General features: G+C 41.8%; 1 protein-coding gene across 1 annotated transcript; it reads right to left on the reverse strand.

Annotated features, from left to right (window-relative positions):
• Positions 1–748: 748 nt before the first annotated feature.
• Positions 749–18,347, reverse strand: LOC106581908 (protocadherin-17). Its single transcript, XM_014164357.3, has 4 exons — positions 15,725–18,347; positions 14,291–14,349; positions 13,950–14,122; positions 749–2,042 (listed from the first exon to the last, which is right to left on the reverse strand). The coding sequence occupies exons 1-4, from the start codon at positions 18,209–18,211 to the stop codon at positions 1,444–1,446; spliced, it is 3,318 nt and encodes a 1,105-aa protein (XP_014019832.1). The 5' UTR covers positions 18,212–18,347; the 3' UTR covers positions 749–1,443.
• Positions 18,348–18,823: the final 476 nt, after the last annotated feature.

The following is an 18,823-nucleotide window of genomic DNA, read 5'->3' on the forward strand; positions in this document are numbered from 1 at the left end:
GGCACACCAGTGTTAAACAAATTCCCACGTACCATACACTGGGGACTTGTTTAATGCTTAAGCAGCATAGAAGCATCATAGGTTTGGCTGATTTGCAGTTTAATGAGGTACACTAGTGGGCTGAGGTCGACAAAACTTGCATAAACTACAGATGTAGTATCTTAATTTGAGCCAGTTTGCTACAGTAGGAAAATAATCCTGCAGCAACAGGAAAGGTGAATCATTATGTGGATTATAATTCATGTACATTTTTGTAGGGGTTGATACAGTGTCCCTAAGGGAAAATCAAGCCTGAAATTTCAAAGTGGAAGTTACAATCTTCAGAACCCATTTTAAACCTCAAATACACTACAAGTTTAAAATTGCAGAACGTTTTCCTGCAACAGGGGGATCAAATTAATTAAAATCCAACATCTGTAAAGTATTTCATATTGTCTTTTCATATTGTCTGATTTCATTTGTTTGCTGTAAAAGATAATTAGATGGTGTGTAAAAAGAAAGGTGACTGCGGTTAAGAGTATGATAATATTAAGTTAACTTGAGAGTGGGATCTCAACCGCTATTGTAAATAGCCATGGCTCGTGTTGGTGTGTGTTTGTGGGGTTGCAGATTTTTCTGACAGTTGATTAAGCAAGATAAATCATGTCAGCCCTTGAACCATACCTTGGAGAGAGAATTATGATCCTCAGGCATAACAAAGCTTAATAGCTTTAGAGGCACCATTTGTCAAAAATAATTACATTCCATGTTTCGCAGTAGCACATGTGTATACAAATTTAATAACAACAAGTACAGCAGCTTATATTCACTTGAAAGCTCAGCTTATTTGCACATAAACTGCAGAGAAGACGACGATAAAATTACAAATACATTCATAAAAAACAGTTAGAATTTTCAGGGACCTCAAATTGTTTTATGAAAAGCGACATTCCCTATTTTACCAGAGCAGAGTCGCCTTTAAATGTTCATAAGACACTTCACATTGTATTATACTTGAATTATACGTATTTCAATTGTCTGAAATATCCAAATGATGTTTCTCATACACTACAGTAAGTGAAGACAAAACATTTCACTGTACATAAGCAGACAGGACTCAATAGCTTCACAGCAGCAATTTGATCAACAGCCTCACAAAATTGGAGCTTGAAATGTGTAAAACACGGACATCTAAATTGAAGGGTATACCATGAAAACACGTAATGGCATGAAAGCAATGGTTTCCTTGCCCTTCCGCTCACAGCAGTCAGAACCAAGAGCACACACTTTACTTCCAACAACAAACCACAGAATCAAAAAAAGAGATAGCTAATGTCTGATGGTTTTTGGTTATACAATGCATGTCTGGAACCTTCCTGGGTCAAAACAAATTACCCCTCCGTCATTCATCTGTGACCTCATCACATGGCGGCCAAATGAGAGCAAGGCCCAGACTTTGACCTTTTAGTTCCCAGAGTCCCGCTGGTCCAGATTGACGCACTCCATCCCCCCACATTCCTGGCTGATGATCCCAGATCTGTGGATAAGGCTGTTGGACAGGGACTTGGGACTGAGGTCGCAGGACAGGTACGACGGATCCTCCAGTTCCGTATGGGGCGGTGAACACTGGCCATCTGGGGGTCCGTAGGCACTGCTGTCTGAGCCCCCCTCCCCGACCCTCCCCACCTCCTCCCTGGGCCCTTTGGTTGGGGAGTCCAGGGGTGTGTCCCCCTTGGTGGGGCTGCTGGACATGGAGGAGCACTCCTGCAGCAGGGGACTGAGGCCGCGCTGAGACTTTAAGTAGGGTTTGACGTTGGCTACTAGGATGATGCTGTCCCGCTGCTCCTTCCCGAACGTGCTGAGGGTTTTTCTGGCTGCACTGCGGTTGAGGCTGCCATAAATCTCTGTCTCCACCATGGCCTCCATTCCCACTGGGATGAAAAGGTTGGTGCGATTATCGGCGCTGTCTGCTTGGCTTCCTACACGTAACTTTGGCATCCAGCATCTGTCAGAATGGCCCAGTGCACGACATTCATCTGTGCAGTGAAGAGATCTGCCTTGTCCTAAGGAAAGATTTACAAAGTTCTTATTAAATGACTGATGATCGCTTTACAAAGTATAATCAAATATGCAAGTTAAAGAATACAATTAAATTCAGAGCCAGCTCAATCTCCTCCCACACATACTGAAATAAAAAGCATAGAAAAATGAATAAATCATTTCTAGGGAATAAGTACAACCACTCCAATTTCCAGTCTGTCAGGACCAAGATCAAGAGAAAATGTGAGTTCAAAATGCATATTAAATGAAAAGGGAGAACAAAATGACAACAGTTCGATTTTGTAAAACTGCAACATAGGTCCCACACATTACAATCACTGTGCTTTGAAGGCATACCCACCAATGTAGGGGACCACAGATTACAGTCAAGTGCCCATTGCATTTTGTCTGTCTTTCATCTCCAGTCAGAGGGGGAAAAAACAACCAGTTTTACATATATACATATAAAAAGACCACAAAAAAAAAACTATTTTTGGAGGTAGCGCTCACCACTGCAGAGAATCTAGCCTTTGACAATGATGTAAAGAGAGAGGTCTGTATATGGAAAAGGTTCATAGAAGCATTTGCACTTTATATTTTGGACTACTGCATTTATGTCTGAGAGAACAAAAAAGCCAGTTTCGCATTGCCTTCTCACCATATTCGTTGAATTCAAATTAGTTCAGACAATTAAAAATTAATATAAGGGTATGAGCATCCATTAAGATAGGTGCTAACAAGGCATTTTATGTTAATTTTGCAACACATATGGCAAGTGGTTAAATATAGGAAACTATCATATCTCGACTCACAGTGACCGTTTATTGTCACAGCTAATAGGCAAAGAAGCACACCTGGCCTGAAACAATAGCTCTTCGTTATCAGGATTTGTGTGTTCATGTCGGGAAAAAAAAATGTATGAAATGTATGCATTCACTACTGTAAGTCGCTCTGGATAAGAGCGTCTGCTAAATGACTAAAATGTAAATGTAAATGTCTCGCACAACACAGACCAACCATACAGATGTACAGTAGGATATTAACTTGATCACCCTGTTGCAATGCAGGAAATGTAGTGTATTTGAGGTGTTAACAAGGATTTCGAAACTTGGAACTTACATTTTTAAATTTCGGACTTGATTTTCCCTTACGAAAAATATATCAACCCTTACAAAAAATCCCATTAATTATAATCCACATAATAATTCCCACACAAAAATGTATTATTTTCCTGCTGTAGCAAACTGGCTCAAATTAAGATCCCACATCTGTATGTTACTTCCTTCCCTTGTACATACAGTACTGTAGCTATTCCTAAAGACATTGGGATCTTACAAAAAATAGCAAGAGTAGACAGGCTGTGCCTTGCCACGATCCTGCCACAGTCAGTATAATTTAAATCTCTTAAGGCACCTTAGAGTTCCAGGACTAATCATGTTTAATGGGTCTACAATTGCAGTGATATGCCTTGTGGATGCTTTTTAAAAGCCAGGGACACAAAGGACCCATTTAAAGGGATCACATGGGTGGTGTACTATGGTTAAGTTGAAGGGAAAAACATGTTTTCCAAGAAAAGAATCTGCCTGGTCATTATAAATAGAAACAGACAAAGCCTAGCAACAGAGAACCCCAAGATGTATGCTCCTGGTTTCTCCTGGAGACAATACATATTCAGAGGGGGACGCAATTGAGAGACGCACAGGTGCATAAATTACCTGTATCAAAGCTGAGAGGAGACTGGAGTCTTTGTTAAAGGTGAAAATACAAAAACACTACTTAATCCACTGTTGTGGCCTTTTGTGTTAGGGCTTCTCGGGATATGATTCAAAGACTGCACGGTTTTCCTGTATAGTGCTCTTTGAATTAAGTCTAAACTATTGTTCCAGGCTACCAGCACAACTTGCTGGAATTCAATACTTATTTTCCTAGAGATAAAGAACATATACTGTATCTACACTTCCTACAAACAAGTATGTGTGCGCTGTGGCCTATAGAAAATATACATAATGCAGAAACTGTCTGACTTTTCGTGCTTGGAGGATGAACTGTCTGCACACTCAATGTACATTCAATGTAGAACTGACAAACCCTTACAGTACACATTTAATGCGACAATTAGCTTAGCTTTAAACTGCTGTACATTTTCTACAACCAAAGACAACTCAGAGTACGTCAGAAAAAAGCGTTAACACAAGCTATTAATATTAAATGCATTGCCCCAGTTCTTTGCATTGCTCTTATCTTAAAAATGTAGTCCTTTAAATTAATTGACATTCCAGTCAAGTAAGCATCAGTGCAGTGTGTAAATTCCACTGTGCACATATGAAACATCTCTTTCAATATCTTTCCATTTGATTGGCCTTTGAACAGGGGCTGGAGAATCAGACTCAGAAATATGTGCTCCAGAAAAGTGTGATTGAATTTACACCTCCCACAGAGAGAGCATGGCCCTGCCGTTTCCCCTGACACACACGCACAATCCCACACGTCCCCCTGGCAACCACAACAGTGTTCCCATCGCTGTCCTCCTGAGCACGCCACAAACAAACAGCTCATAGCAATGCAAATGGAGTGGAAAGTACTGCACAGGGATCTGATGACCACAGCCATTCAATTCCAAGACACTTCTGTCTCTCACTGAGGGAAATGAGAACAAGCCCCACTTCAGTCAAGTCCTCCATTATCTTTCCGACTGCAGACAAACGGACTTTTATGGGAGACGTGCCTTATCTTTTATATGCATCATATCATGCAGGAAAAGAGCTACATAAACCAATCATAATCCGACCAGTAGTGAAAAGGACTTGACTGGTGGAAATTGAAATTCATCAATGATTGTATGTAGCCTATTGAGCACGTCAACAAGACTTGACATAACTGGTATGAAATACTACATTTCTTTATAGGTCCATTCTAACAGTCCATTCTAACAGTCCATTCTAACAGTCCATTCTAACAGTCCATTCTAACATTCCATTTAAGATTCCAGACAAGGCAACTGAGAATGTCGCCCGTAGAAAAGCTGTATGAAAACATTCTGTCAGGAGCCACCAAACGCTACCTGTCTGTTTGTACTGAAAGCGTCTGTCATGCTCTTTTGTCCCCGTCTTCCAATTCAAGCTTGAAGGAAGTTTATAATCAAATAATGAAATGATCAAATGAGACAGCAATAGAGGTACACTATACCATGCATATGAGCTTGTTTGAATGCTAAAGCCGGCAGAGGATGTTTGAACATTCTTTCCTTCAGCCAATGGACCCTTTTATCCTCTTCACTATCATCTACTTTCCACTCTGGTGCCTTCATTTCATCTTGGCAGTGCAGCTCAACATTTCTGCAACAGGACTCCCATGCAGAAAAAAATATACATTGAAATATATTTCCTGTACTCAAAATGGATTCCAAATTAATTTATGTTTTCGTCTAAATGTGCACCGTTCAAAAGTTTGGGGTCACTTAGAAATTACCTTGTTTTTGAAAGAAAAGCATATTTTTTGGGCCATTAAAATAACATCAAATTGTTAAGAAATACAGTGTAGACATTGTTAATGTTGTAAATGGCTATTGTAGCTGGAAACGGCTGAGTTTTTTATGGAATATCTACATAGGCGTACAGAGGACCATTATCAGCAACCATCACTCTCCAAACAGGTCAGGGACAAAGTTGTGGAGAAGTACAGATGAGGATTGGGTTATAAAAAAATATAAAAAATTTGAACATCCCACGGAGCACCATTAAATCCATTATAAAAAAATGGAAAGAATATGGCACCACAACAAACCTGCCAAGAGAGGGCTGCCCATCAAAACTCACCAACCAGGCAAGGAGGGCGTTAATCAGAGAGGCAACAAAGAGACCAACGATAACCCTGAAGGAGCTGCAAAGCTCCACAGCGGAGATTGGAGTATCTGTCCATAGGACCACTTTATGCCGTACACTCCACAGAGCTTGGCTTTACGGAAGAGTGGCCAGAAAAGTGGCCATTGCTTAAAGAAGAAAATAAGCAAACACGTTTGGAGTTCTCCAAAAGGCATGTGGGAGACTCCCCAAACATATGGAAGAAGGTACTCTGGTCAGATGAGACTAAAATTGAGCTTTTTGGCCATCAAGGAAAACGCTATGTCTGGCGCAAACCCAACACCTCTCCCCACCCCGTGAATACCATCCTCACAGTGAAGCATGGTGGTGGCAGCATCATGCTGTGGGGATGTTTTTCATCGGCAGGGATTGGGAAACTGGTCAGAATTGAAGGAATGATGGATTGCGCTGAATACAGGGAAATTCTTGAGGGAAACCTGTTTCAGTCTTCCAGAGATTTGAGATTGGGATGGAGCTTCACCTTCTAGCAGGAAAATGACCCTAAGCATACTGCTAAAGCAACACTTGAGTGGTTTAAGGGGAAACATTTAAATGTCTTGGAATGGCCTAGTCAAAGCCCAGACCACAATCCAATTGAGAATCTGTAGTATGACTTAAAGATTGCTGTACACCAGCAGAACCCATCCAACTTGAAGGAGCTGGAGCAGTTTTGCCTTGAAGAATGGGCAAAAATCTCAGTGGCTAGATGTGCCAAGCTTATACAGTAGAGACATACCCCAAGAGACTTGCAGCTGTAACTGCTGCAAAAGGTGTCTCTACAAAGTATTGACTTTGGGGGGGTGAATAGTTATGCACACTCAAGTTTCTTTTTTTTGTCTTATTTCTTCTTTGTTTCACAATAAAACATATTTGGCATCTTCAAAGTGGTAGGCATGTTGTGTAAATCAAATGATACAAACTCCCCCAAAAATATATTTTAATTCCAGGTTGTAAGGCAACAAAATAGGAAAAATGCCAAGGGGGTGAATACTTTCGCAAGCCACTGTATCCCTTTAAGCATGGTGAAGTTATTAATTAGGCTTTGGATGGTATATCAATACACCCAGTCACTACAAAGATACAGGCTTCCATCCTAGCTCAGTTGCCAGAGAGGAAGGTCACTGTTTAGGGATTGCACCATGAGGCCAATGGTGATATTAAAACAGTGACAGAGCTTTAATGGTTGTGATATGAGAAAACTGAGGATGGATCAACAACATTGTAGTTACTCCACAATATTAACCTAAATGACAGAGTGAAAAGAAGGAAGCCTGTACCCGAATAATAATAATCCAAAACATGCATCCTGTTTGCACAGGCAAAATCCTAGATGAAAACCTACTTCAGTCTGCTGGGAGACTGGGAGTTGAATTCACTTTTCAGTCGGGCAATAACCTAAAACACAAGGCCAAATATACAGTTGAAGTCGGAAGTTTACATACACTTAGGTTGGAGTCATTAAAACTCGTTATTCAACCACTCCACAAATTTCTTCTTAACAAACTAGAGTTTTGGCAAGTCGGTTAGGACATCACTTTGTGCATGACACAAGTAATTTTTCCAAGAATTGTTTACAGACGGATTATTTCACTTATAATTCACTGTATCACAATTCCAATGGGTCAGAAGTTTACATACACTAAGTTGACTGTGCCTTTAAACAGCTTGGAAAATTCCAGAAAATTATGTCATGGCTTTAGAAGCTTCTGATTGGCTAATTGACGTAAATTGAGTCAATTGGAGGTGTACCTGTGGATGTATTTCAAGACCTACCTTCAAACTCAGTGCCTCTTTGCTTGACATCATGGGAAAATCAAAAGAAATCAGCCAAGACCTCAGAAAACAATTTGTAGACCTCCACAAGTCTGGTTCATCCTTGGGAGCAATTTACAAATGACTGAAGGTACCATGTTCATCTGTACAAACAATAGTACGCAAGTATAAACACCATGGGACCACGCGGCCTTCATACCGCTCAGGAAGGAGACGCGTTCTGTCTCCTAGAGATGAATGTACTTTGATGCGAAAAGTGCAAATCAATCCCAAAACAACAGCAAAGGACCTTGTGAAGATGCTGGAGGAAACTGGTACAAAAGTATCTATATCCACAGTAAAACGAGTCCTATATCGACATAACTTGAAAGGCCGCTCACCAAGGAAGAAGCCAAAACTGCCATAAAAAAGCCAGACTACGGTTTGCAACTGCACATGGGGACAATGATCGTACTTTTTGTCCTCTGGTCTGATGAAACAAAAATAGAACTGTTTGGCCATAATGACCATCGTTATGTTTGGAGGAAAAAGGGGGATGCTTGCAAGCTGAAGAACACCATCCCAACCGTGAAGCACGGGGGTGGCAGCATCATGTTGTGGGGGTGCATAATGTTTTAAGGTAAGATAGAACTTTTGCTAACTAAGGTGTTTAATAAGCAGTCAAGCAATGTATATTTTGTCCCAAATTTGATTCACCATTTCTCTTTTATTCACAGAGGTAAAGATATTTATAGCTGCATGACTTTGTAGGCTTTGACTGTCATGTTTCTAACTAATTACTAATCTTCAAATGTGTCTGTTCCATTTTTGTTTCCGTAGGTCATGAACAGCCAACATCACGTTTCATGAAATTGAATGATATTTGAAGGAAACCAGATCAAAGGATGATGACCAAAGTATGAAAAATGACTGTTGCTTCTACATTGATAAAGTTTGATTATAAAGTTACTGGTCCCCTCCCCCATGTCAAATGCTTGAATTAATTATTAAGGGGACAAGGTGACATCTCCTTAACTCTCATTCGAATACACCAATGGTAACATGATATTCTCTTACCTAGTATCGCCTTATAACCAACAGAAGGTGTGTTTGCAGAGGGGCATGGCTTATATAGATATATAGCTACTCTACTGGTGCCAAGATTTAACTGTGGAGTGTCAGCTAATATAATTAAATGTTTACCCTATTCATATCTGGTGTTAGCTGGTTACTGGCTAGCTAGGTTTTCAGCCAGCGTGGAACAAAAGGGAGGAGGGTCGTTCAAAACTCAGATGCAGTTGTCAAGTCAACACATCTGTTATTTGCATCACAAGAGACCTGCCAAATGGGTGATGTTTTTTTTATATCATTAACTAGGTTTCCATCCAACTGGCGAGCAAAATATTTTAGCGGCACCTCTCGTTACAGCGAAGAGAAAAATGTTTAGTTTAAAGTTAATTTCCTCCAATTCTAGTCATTTTGCCATGGGGCGGAGAGAAAAATGTGCAGTTTTACAGCTAATTTCCTGCAATTCAAAACATTTTGTCATAGGGTAGAGGCAAATGTTTGCTGTTTTTAATATGACAACTGATGATCAATGGGCCCCACCCCGGTCGGTAATTTGACCAAGTTTAGATAGCTGGCACTAGACTAATTTACCAATGTAAAAATGTTACTTCAGTAGCCTAATAAACGGCATCCTTTCCCTACAAGTCGTAGTCGGAGGACCCACACATGTCATCATGTGACTCTAAGTTTACTTCGATATGAAAGTTATCATATCAATATTTGCACATAAAAACGTTTCTACTGACATTTTTCGCATAATTCATTTTACCGACACAAAAAGATCCCAGCTTGCTATCGTTTTTTTTTTTGGACATTTGGAAAGTTTACAGAAAAAATTCTATCAGGCCTGTCATAATAGTTTTTATCCGACATGTACTTTACTCGCATAAAAAAGTTAGTGATTCAATTTCAGTTGTTGTTTCAGTTGCTTTGTGCATCACCAAATTTGCTTATGATGATTTTACTGCAGCATTGCCCACTGCATCCAACTTGCTTGACATAGGCGTTTCAAAGAGGTATCAGTCAAGGAGAGTTCTGAATATAAACTCCCCGGCCACTCAGCCTGTCTTTTCAAATTTCCTGGTAGTTGGCCATGAAAGAAAAAGTACTTTTCAGAATGACTGTTCAGGACCTTTAATGGAAGAATATGCTGTGTAGCCCGGAAGATCATAAAGTAATTGTAAGCAGAGATTAATAAGGCTTGGATTTGTGAGTCAATGCTAAGAATGATGTCCAAGGGAATGGACTAAACGTGGAAGAAAAATGTTAGACATGCTGCAATCCTTTTTCAAAACAATGCACATCATTTTGAACTCTAAATTGCCAATCTGCAATTAATACACTCCCCTAATTCCCCTGTCCACAGCAACATCAATGGTGCAAACCGATGGTGCCTGCCTGATGTCTTAATGATAGCAGCATCATTTTTGAAAGTAAGATTGAACTTAAGTTGAATATGTGTTCAACAAATGCTCAAGCAATCTACATTATTTCCCAATTTGATTCAACATTTCCTTTTTCTTTACTACACGACCAAAAGTATGTGGACACCCGCTTGTCGAACATCTCATTCCAAAATCATGGGCATTAATATGTTGGTCCCCCCCTTTGCTGCAACATCTCCACTCTTCTGGGAAGGCTATAATGTCATTGTATGCTGTAGTGTTAAGATTTTCCTTCACTGGAACTAAGGGGCATAGCCCAAACCATAAAAAACAGCCCCAGACCATTATTCCTCCTCCACCAAACTTCACAGTTGGTACAATGCACTGGGGCAGGTAGCGTTCTCCTGGCATCCTCCACCAAACCCAGATTAGTCCGACAGACTGCCAGATGGTAAAGCATGATTCATCACTCCAGAGAATGTGTTTCCACTGCTCCAGAGTCCAATGGCGGCGAGCTTTACACCACTCCAGCCGAAGCTTGGCATAGCAATCTTAGGCTTGTGTGTCTGGCTGCTTGGCCATGGAAACCAATTTCACGAAGCTCCTGAAGAACAGTCGGTTTTTTATTAACCTTAATTTAACTAGGCAAGTCAGTTAAGAATAAATTCTTATTTACAATGACGGCCTACCCCAGCCAAACCATCCCCTAACCCAGACGACGCTGAGCCAATTGTGCGCCGCCCTATGGGACTCCCGATCTCGGCCGGGTTGTGATACAGCCCGGGATCGAACCAGCACTGAGACGCAGTGCCTTAGACCGCTGCACCACTCGGGAGGTCATCAGTTGTGCTGATGTTGCTTCCAGAGGGAGTTTGGAACTCGTAGTGAGTATTGCAACCGAGGATAGATGATTTTTACGCGTTTCAGCACTCGGTGGTCCCATTCTGTGAGCTTGTGAGGCCTACCACTTCGCGGCTGAGCCGTTGTTGCTCCTAGACATTTCCACTTCACAATAACAGCACTTACAGTTGACCGGGGCATCTCTAGCAGGGCTGAAATTTGACGAACTGACTTGTTGGAAAGGTGGCATCCTATGGCAGTGCCACGTTGAAAGTCACTGAGCTCTTCAGTAAGGCCATTCTACTGCCAATGTTTGTCTATGGAGATTGCATGGCTGTGTGCTCGATTTTATACACCCGTCAGCAACGAGTGTGGCTGTAATAGCCGTATCCGTTAATTTGAAGCGGTGTCCACATACTTTTGTATATATAGTGTATGAAATCCGATGAAACCCCCCACCAGAAGCAATCAACAACCCAGATTCAGTTCCATAATTGCTTTAAATAAAATATTTATAGATTTTTTAATGCAGTTTATTTAATGTGACATTGAAAAATATAAACGTAAAATATACAGTACCAGTCAAAAGTTTGCATACACCTATTCATTCAAGGGTTTTTCTTTATTTTTACTATTTTATACATTGAAGAATAATAGTGAAGACATCAAAACTATGAAATAACTCATATGGAATCATGTAGTAAACAAAAAAAGCTTTGCACACCTTTGGCATTCTCTTAACTTGCTTCACCTGGAATGCTTTTCCAAAAGTCTTGAAGGAGTTCCCACATATGCTCAGCACTTGTTGGCTGCTTTTCCTCCACTTTGCGGTTCAACTCATCACACACCATCTCAATTGGGATGAGGTTGGGTGATTGTGGAGGCCAGGTCATCTGATGCAGCACTCCATCACTCTCCTTCTTGGTCAAATAGCCCTTACACAGCCTGGAGGTGTGTTGGGTCATTGTCCTGTTGAAAAACAAGTGGTAGTCCCACTAAGCGCAAACCCGATGGGATAGCGTAACACTGCAGAATGCTGTGGTAGCCATGCTGGTTAAGTGTGCCTTGAATTCTAAATAAATCACTGACAGTGTCACCAGCAAAGCACCCCTACACCCATCACACCTCCTCCTCCATGCTTCACATTGGGAACCACACATGCAGAGATCATCCGTTCACCTACTCTGCATCTCACAAAGACACAGCGATTGGAAACAAAAATCTCAAATTTGGGCTCATCAGACCAAAGAACAGATTTCCACCGGTCTAATGTCCATTGCTCGTGTTTCTTGGCCCAAGCAAGTCTCTTCTTATTATTGGTGTCCTTTAATAGTGGTTTCTTTGCAGCAATTCTACCATGAAGGCCTGATTCACACAGTCTCCTCTGAACAGTTGATGTTGAGATGTGTCTGTTACTTGAACTCTGTGAAGCATTTATTTGGGCTGCAATCTGAGGTGCAGTTGACTCTAGTGAACTTATCCTCTGCAGCAGAGGTAACTCTGGGTCTTCCTTTCCTGTGGAGAGCCAGTTTCATCATAGTGCTTGATGGTTTTTGCGACTGCACCTGAAGAAACTTTCAAACTTTTTGAAATTTTCCGTATTGACTGACCTTTATGTCTTAAAGTCATGATGGACTGTCATTTCTCTTTGCTTATTTGAGCTATTCTTGACATAATATGGACTTGGTATTTTACCAAATAGGGCATTCTTCTGTAATACCACCGCTACCATGTCACAACACAAAGGATTGGCAAACGCATTAAGAAGGAAAGAAATTCCCCAAATTAACTTTTAAAAAGGCACACCTGTTAATTGAAATGCATTCCAGGTGACTACCTCATGAAGCTGGTTGAGAGAATGCCAAGAGTGTGCAAAGCTGTCATCAAGGCAAAGGGTGGCTATTTGAAGAATCTCAAATATAAAATACATTTCGATTTGTTTCACACTTTTTTGGTTACTACATGATTCCACATGTATTAGTTCATAGTTTTGATGTCTTCACTATTATTCTACAATGTATAAAACAGTAAAAAATAAAGTCAAACCCTTGAATTTGATGCATTTCCAGAATACATTTGAAAATATAAAGAATTGGCCAAATCATATATTTTCAAAAATATATTTATTACTTTTTTCAGATGCATTTTAAATACATTTTCAGGTGTATTTTAAATACCTTTACAAATGCATTTTAAATACAATTTGCAATGTATGTCAAGATGTATTTTAATGTATATATGATTTGGCCATTTCTTTACATTTTCAAATGTATCCTGAAAATGCACCCAAAATGATATTTAAAGAAATAAGAAAATAGTATCCATGAGTTCCTCTGACTCTGAGGTAGATCAAATCCCGACGTATCCCTTTAAATGTATTTTTTCCATATGGGCTGAGCTACAATATCATGCTGCCTCATAGAGCTAAGATTGAATTACTGCTGCTTATGTCCTGTGTAGCTCAGTTGGTAGATCGTGCTGGTCCCGTGTGGCTCAGTTGGTAGAGCATGGTGCTTGCAACACTCGGGTTGTGGTTTTGAATCCCACCCGGGACCAGTATGAAAATGTATGCACTCACTACTGTAAGTCTGCTAAATCAGCGTTTCCCAAACTTAAGTCTTGGGGCCCCCCCTGGGTGCACTCATCATCAGGCTATGATTATTTGAATCAGCTGTGTAGTGCTAGGGAAGAAATTTAAATGTGCACATGGGGGGCTCCCAGAACTGACTTTTGGATACCCTGTTCTGAATGACTAAATTGTAATTGCATAGAATTCATACTGCTGAAATCTTGTTTAAGTATTATGATTTCAGGAATCTCTTTGAGGTGTACACTGTACTATCATTATTTGCTTTAGCTTTACCCTGAGGATGGTACTGTAGGATTGGGGATAAACAGACTGTGTACATGTGTTTGTAGTGCATTTTGGCTTGGTGCTGTGATTGGAAAAACAAGGGTCTGATACAAGGGTCCATTAAGCATCTTCAAGATGTCAGAGAGACAGAGAGAGAGAGCTTCCACTCACCCTGCTCGAGAGGCTGGCCATTAACCGCTGTGGCTTTCATCTTGATGGCCTCCCTGGCAGACGTGTCGCAGTGGGAGCCTTTATTAGTATCCTGGTCACTATCAGCCTGGTCACTATCACCATGGCCACTGTCTCGGAGGCTCGCTCGCTCTGCATCCTTAAATGTTGAGCTGCTGCAGGATGAGGAGACAGGAGAAGAAAAAAAACATAACTCTATTGGTGGTGGTTTCCGTCTGTCTTTCTTGTGATCGCCCTTGCGCCCTGTTTGACGTGCTTGTTCTGATGGCTTGATATTGAATGTAAATGGTGGTTGTCAGGTAGTTATCATTTAGCGGACTTACCTTTGAGCAAATGGCTGCCTGTTGGACGTATAATTGGGCTCCGAGGGAAAATTATCCGTCTGAGAATTGAAGAGAGATAATTATTTGTGTATTGTGCACCTGAATAGTTATCCTGTGTGCAACAGTTTATATGAGCAACATGACAAATTCAAAGGACACCTCCATTAACTATGGCTTGGGCTGCATTCAGATCTGTACATCTGAAGCATTTAGGAACACATTCAATCCTTACTCGCTACATCCATTTTTTTGAACTCTGTCTATGAATTTGAGAATGGTTACGTTTCTCCGGGTCCATAGCTCAGCTTTTTTAAAAAATCAAAACAGAGGCGGGATGTCCGCTTTGTTATTGTTTAAATTAAGGACTCTAGGTTCAATAAAGCATATTCCAGTGTGAGTGTCAGCAGTGAGAGAGCAGCAGCTATCAGTGGCACCCTGATAAGAACAAATCTCCTTTATGTCCATATGTGCCTGTTTGGCGAGGGACAGAAGTAATGCATCAGCCACTGTCATCTGCATCCTTGTTTTTTTCTCATCTTGAGAATAATGTGTTTGTGTTGATCACACCCACATGCCCTAGCAACTGGTGACAGCGCCAGCTCTTGTCATCAGTGTTATCATCTCCAAATGAGACTGTTTCGGAGACCGTCCTAGATATTTACATAATTTACAACTGAAAAGACCGCTGTGCTAAATAAAATTACATGCACTCCTTGTCAATTTAATATGCTGGCTTGCATAAGCAGCCTTGTCATCTTTTACAAGGCAGGGCTGGACCCTATTAATGGCTTATCTTGCCAACGTTGGATTTGGATTTGTGGAACTGGCCCATGTTTGTGGAGGGCAAGAAATGGGATTGTAAGGTTAGGCTGTGTGCATCTAGCTGTCTGGCACAAAATATTTCACTAATGTGATCAGACAAGCTGTTCAAACACCTGTCCAATCCCAGATTTCGGGCAGGGTTTTGTTTTCACTCTGTGGCAGGAGGATCTGGCAGTGGCAGTACAGCAGCGCAGTCCAAGACCCACACGGTTTGCATATCTTACAGAAATGGTTTTCTGGTTATTTAGACCACCTGTAAGGTGCTGCTAGAAGTGACTCATAATGGGCCAATTTGGTTAGGATCTCTGTGGAGGAAATGTAGATCACAAACAATCTATTCTAGCACACTAACAACCGGGATAAAAAATACAGTATCTTTTCATATATTATTTCTTCAATACGCTTGTGGTGTATCATGCTGCATTTTTTGTCCTTCAATTTGCAACATCGTATGGCGCCAGACAGGGAATACAAATGATAACAAGGATGTCTGATTGCATGGTGCCTGAGTATTGATTTGAAGAACGACCTCTCTTGTGGCAGATTTGTATAAAATACCATGGAAGAATAAAAGGCAATAAAAAAATATGGTACAATGATTCTGTTTCTTACCTGTATCACTGACATTCTATTCATAGGAGTCTCTGTGGTAAGCCCCGCGAAGCTTGAGTGACAGCCAGCCCGAGGCATCGTCAGGCTGTTGGAGGTGGTTTTCAGGTACATGACCTCTGACCTGGGCAGCGTGAGAGGCAGGGGGCTGGTCGTCTGGTAGTCGAAACAGATAGGTGAGGTGATGAGAGACGGGCTGCTCACCACGTTCATCCTGCTCACAGAGTCCCTCTCCTCCATCTCGCTCTGCACCAGCATGATTTCATTCTTGTTGATCCTTTTCTTTTTGCCCTTCCCCACTGGGGGATTGGAGTTGGAGTACTCAGCCATGCGGCACTTATAATTCCCAGCCTCCTTATCTTGATGCTTGGACTTAACGGCGATGGCAGTCATGACAGCCAGCAGCATGACAGAGATGATGCAAAGGGTGACGATGAGGGGCAAGGACAAGTCCCAGTGCTGCTGCTCCCCGCTAGCCCTGGACTCCCCTCCTGCCATGGCTCCTGTGCTGGCCTTAATGATCAGCTTGGCCACAGCAGAAAGTGGGGGCTTGCCATGATCGGTTACCTTCACTACCAGCTCTACAGCTGGGGCCACGTCCTCCCACACAGCATGGGCAGTCCTGACCTCGCCGGCCACAGGGTCCATCTCAAACAGGTGCTCCTCGTTACCCTCAGAGATCTCGTAGGTCAGACGACCACTCTCGCCGTAGTCGTGGTCGACTGCTCTTACCGTGGTCACTATGTACCCCAGGCCTACATTTCTAGGGATCATGATTTCTGCAGTGTCATTTAGCAGGAGGGGTAATACAATAACTGGTAGATTGTCATTGACGTCAAGCACACTGACCCTGACGGTGGCACTGCCCTCCATATGAGGAGACCCTGCGTCTTTAGCTTGAACATTGAACTCAAAGAACTTAGTTTGTTCGTAGTTGAAAGACCTTGATGCGTATATGGCTCCGTTGGTAGGATTGACAGACACGTAGGTGTAAACTGACACGTCTCCGATGTGCGACGGCAAAATGGAGTAAGACACAGTTCCATTCCGACCTATATCTGGATCATGAGCCAGAACGGAGCCTAAGTACTCCCCTGGGATGTTGTTCTCAGGCACCTGGAGCACGTACACCGTCTTGGTGAAACGTGGTGCGTTATCATTCTCATCTAAGATTTTCACTGTGAACGATTTGGTGTAATTCAAGGAAGGTATTCCGTTGTCTCTGGCCACTATAGTCACGTTATATTCGTCTTTCAGTTCCCTGTCTAGAGGTCTGTCTGTGAGCAGAGTGTAAAAATTATCATTGTTTTCCTGCAGCCTGAATGGTACATTGCCAAGCACTCTGCATTGGAGCTGGCCATTTCTCCCAGAATCTTTATCAGTGACTCTCACCAGGGCGATGACAGATTCTGGAGGCGCTGCCTCACTGATAGCTCCCTGGCGGACTGAGACAAAACTTATGACAGGCCAATTATCATTCTTGTCAAGCACTTTGACTGAAATCTTACAATGGCCAGGGATGGGGTTAGGCCCCAGGTCCTTGGCCTGCACGTCAAATTCAATGGTTGGATTCTCTTCATAGTCAATTTCTCCCTGAATCTTTACCACACCTGTGTTGGGGTCAATAGAAAACAACTCCTGGACTCTATCAGATGCATATCCACTGAAAGAATAGACTACCTGTCCATTGCTGCCCTCATCTTGGTCTGTTGCATTCAGATCTATCAGCATTTTCCCAGGTGGTGAGTTTTCAGGGAGCTCCAGCACATAGGCGGGTTTGTCAAATACTGGGCTATTATCATTTGAATCAGTAACTCTCACATTGATTTGCATGGACCCTGATCTTGGATACTCCCCTCCATCAATGGCTGTCAAAAGGAGGGTATGATGGGACTGATCCTCCCTATCTAGAGGTCGCTGAACCACCAATTCAGGATAGATGGTTCCCTCGCCCCTCAATTTCAAGTCCAAAGAAAATGTATTGTAATCATCTCTGGTGACCTGATAAGTCTTTATTCCGTTTCCCCCAGAATCTGAGTCATGCGCAATTGTTAGAGGGAAACGTGTCCCAGCAGCTGCATTCTCTGAAATATCAATATTGATGTGATCTGAGGGAAAACCTGGCGAGTTGTCATTTATATCCACTACATCAATCTTGATCATGCATATTTCCTTGTCGTTGGCAAACACTTCCATGGAGAGCTGACACTTGGGGTTGCGTCTGCACAATGTCTCCCTGTCAATTCGCTGTTTGGTAAAAAGCAGCCCACTCTCCGGGTCCACATCAATGAGATGGGGAGCAGAATTCTCCAGAACTCTAAAGTTAGATTTTTCCCCTCTCTCCACCGGTCCAAATCCGGCATCCTTAGCAATGTTTCCGATAACAGTTCCAGGTCCCTGCTCCTCTGGAACGGAATAATTTAGATTTTTCAGAGTCCGGGCTTTAGCCCAAAAGAGAAGGAAAAATATGACAGGAAGACGCATATCCATTTACTGTGTAGGATGCGCGTGCTTAAAATTCCCGTTTTAACTTCCAACCTGTTGATTTGTTCAGCGACCACACTACGACTACAATCACACGAGACAGGTAGTTTTGTATCCTACCACAACGGAGAGGTTATTACATCGATTTCTTTCTATCTTTTCTATATTTTACGCTGTCCTTTTAACCTCCTTCACATGCCGTACAGCTATGATGAACTCTTTGTGTAAACAAAGATGAACGCCCAAAGACATATCACGCTTTAACGCAATACAAAATGTAACATGTGGCAGACGTGATTCGCTGGTGCGGCGAATAAAATATATTCAGTGATTTTAAAGCGCATATGATTTCCCCTGTTGCTACAAGGTTACAAACGTTTGTACATCCCGCTATGCTGAAGGTTAGGCAGTACAAAAGCGCAATGCCCCTATGCGACATCTATAGCCTACCTAAAGCAAAATACTGAGATACTCATTCATTTAACCATTCATTTCCCAGCATAGTCAGCGACCATCTATCTATACAGTATACTTTTTATGAGCGCTACACACTGTTGCGTACAGGTTATGTACACATGGACCAACCCATAAAGTAAAGCAGATGCACCAAATAAATAT

This window comes from Salmo salar, chromosome 21 (genome assembly GCF_965601325.2).
Source record: "Salmo salar chromosome 21, fSalSal1, whole genome shotgun sequence".
In the NCBI taxonomy this organism is placed as follows: domain Eukaryota; kingdom Metazoa; phylum Chordata; class Actinopteri; order Salmoniformes; family Salmonidae; genus Salmo; species Salmo salar.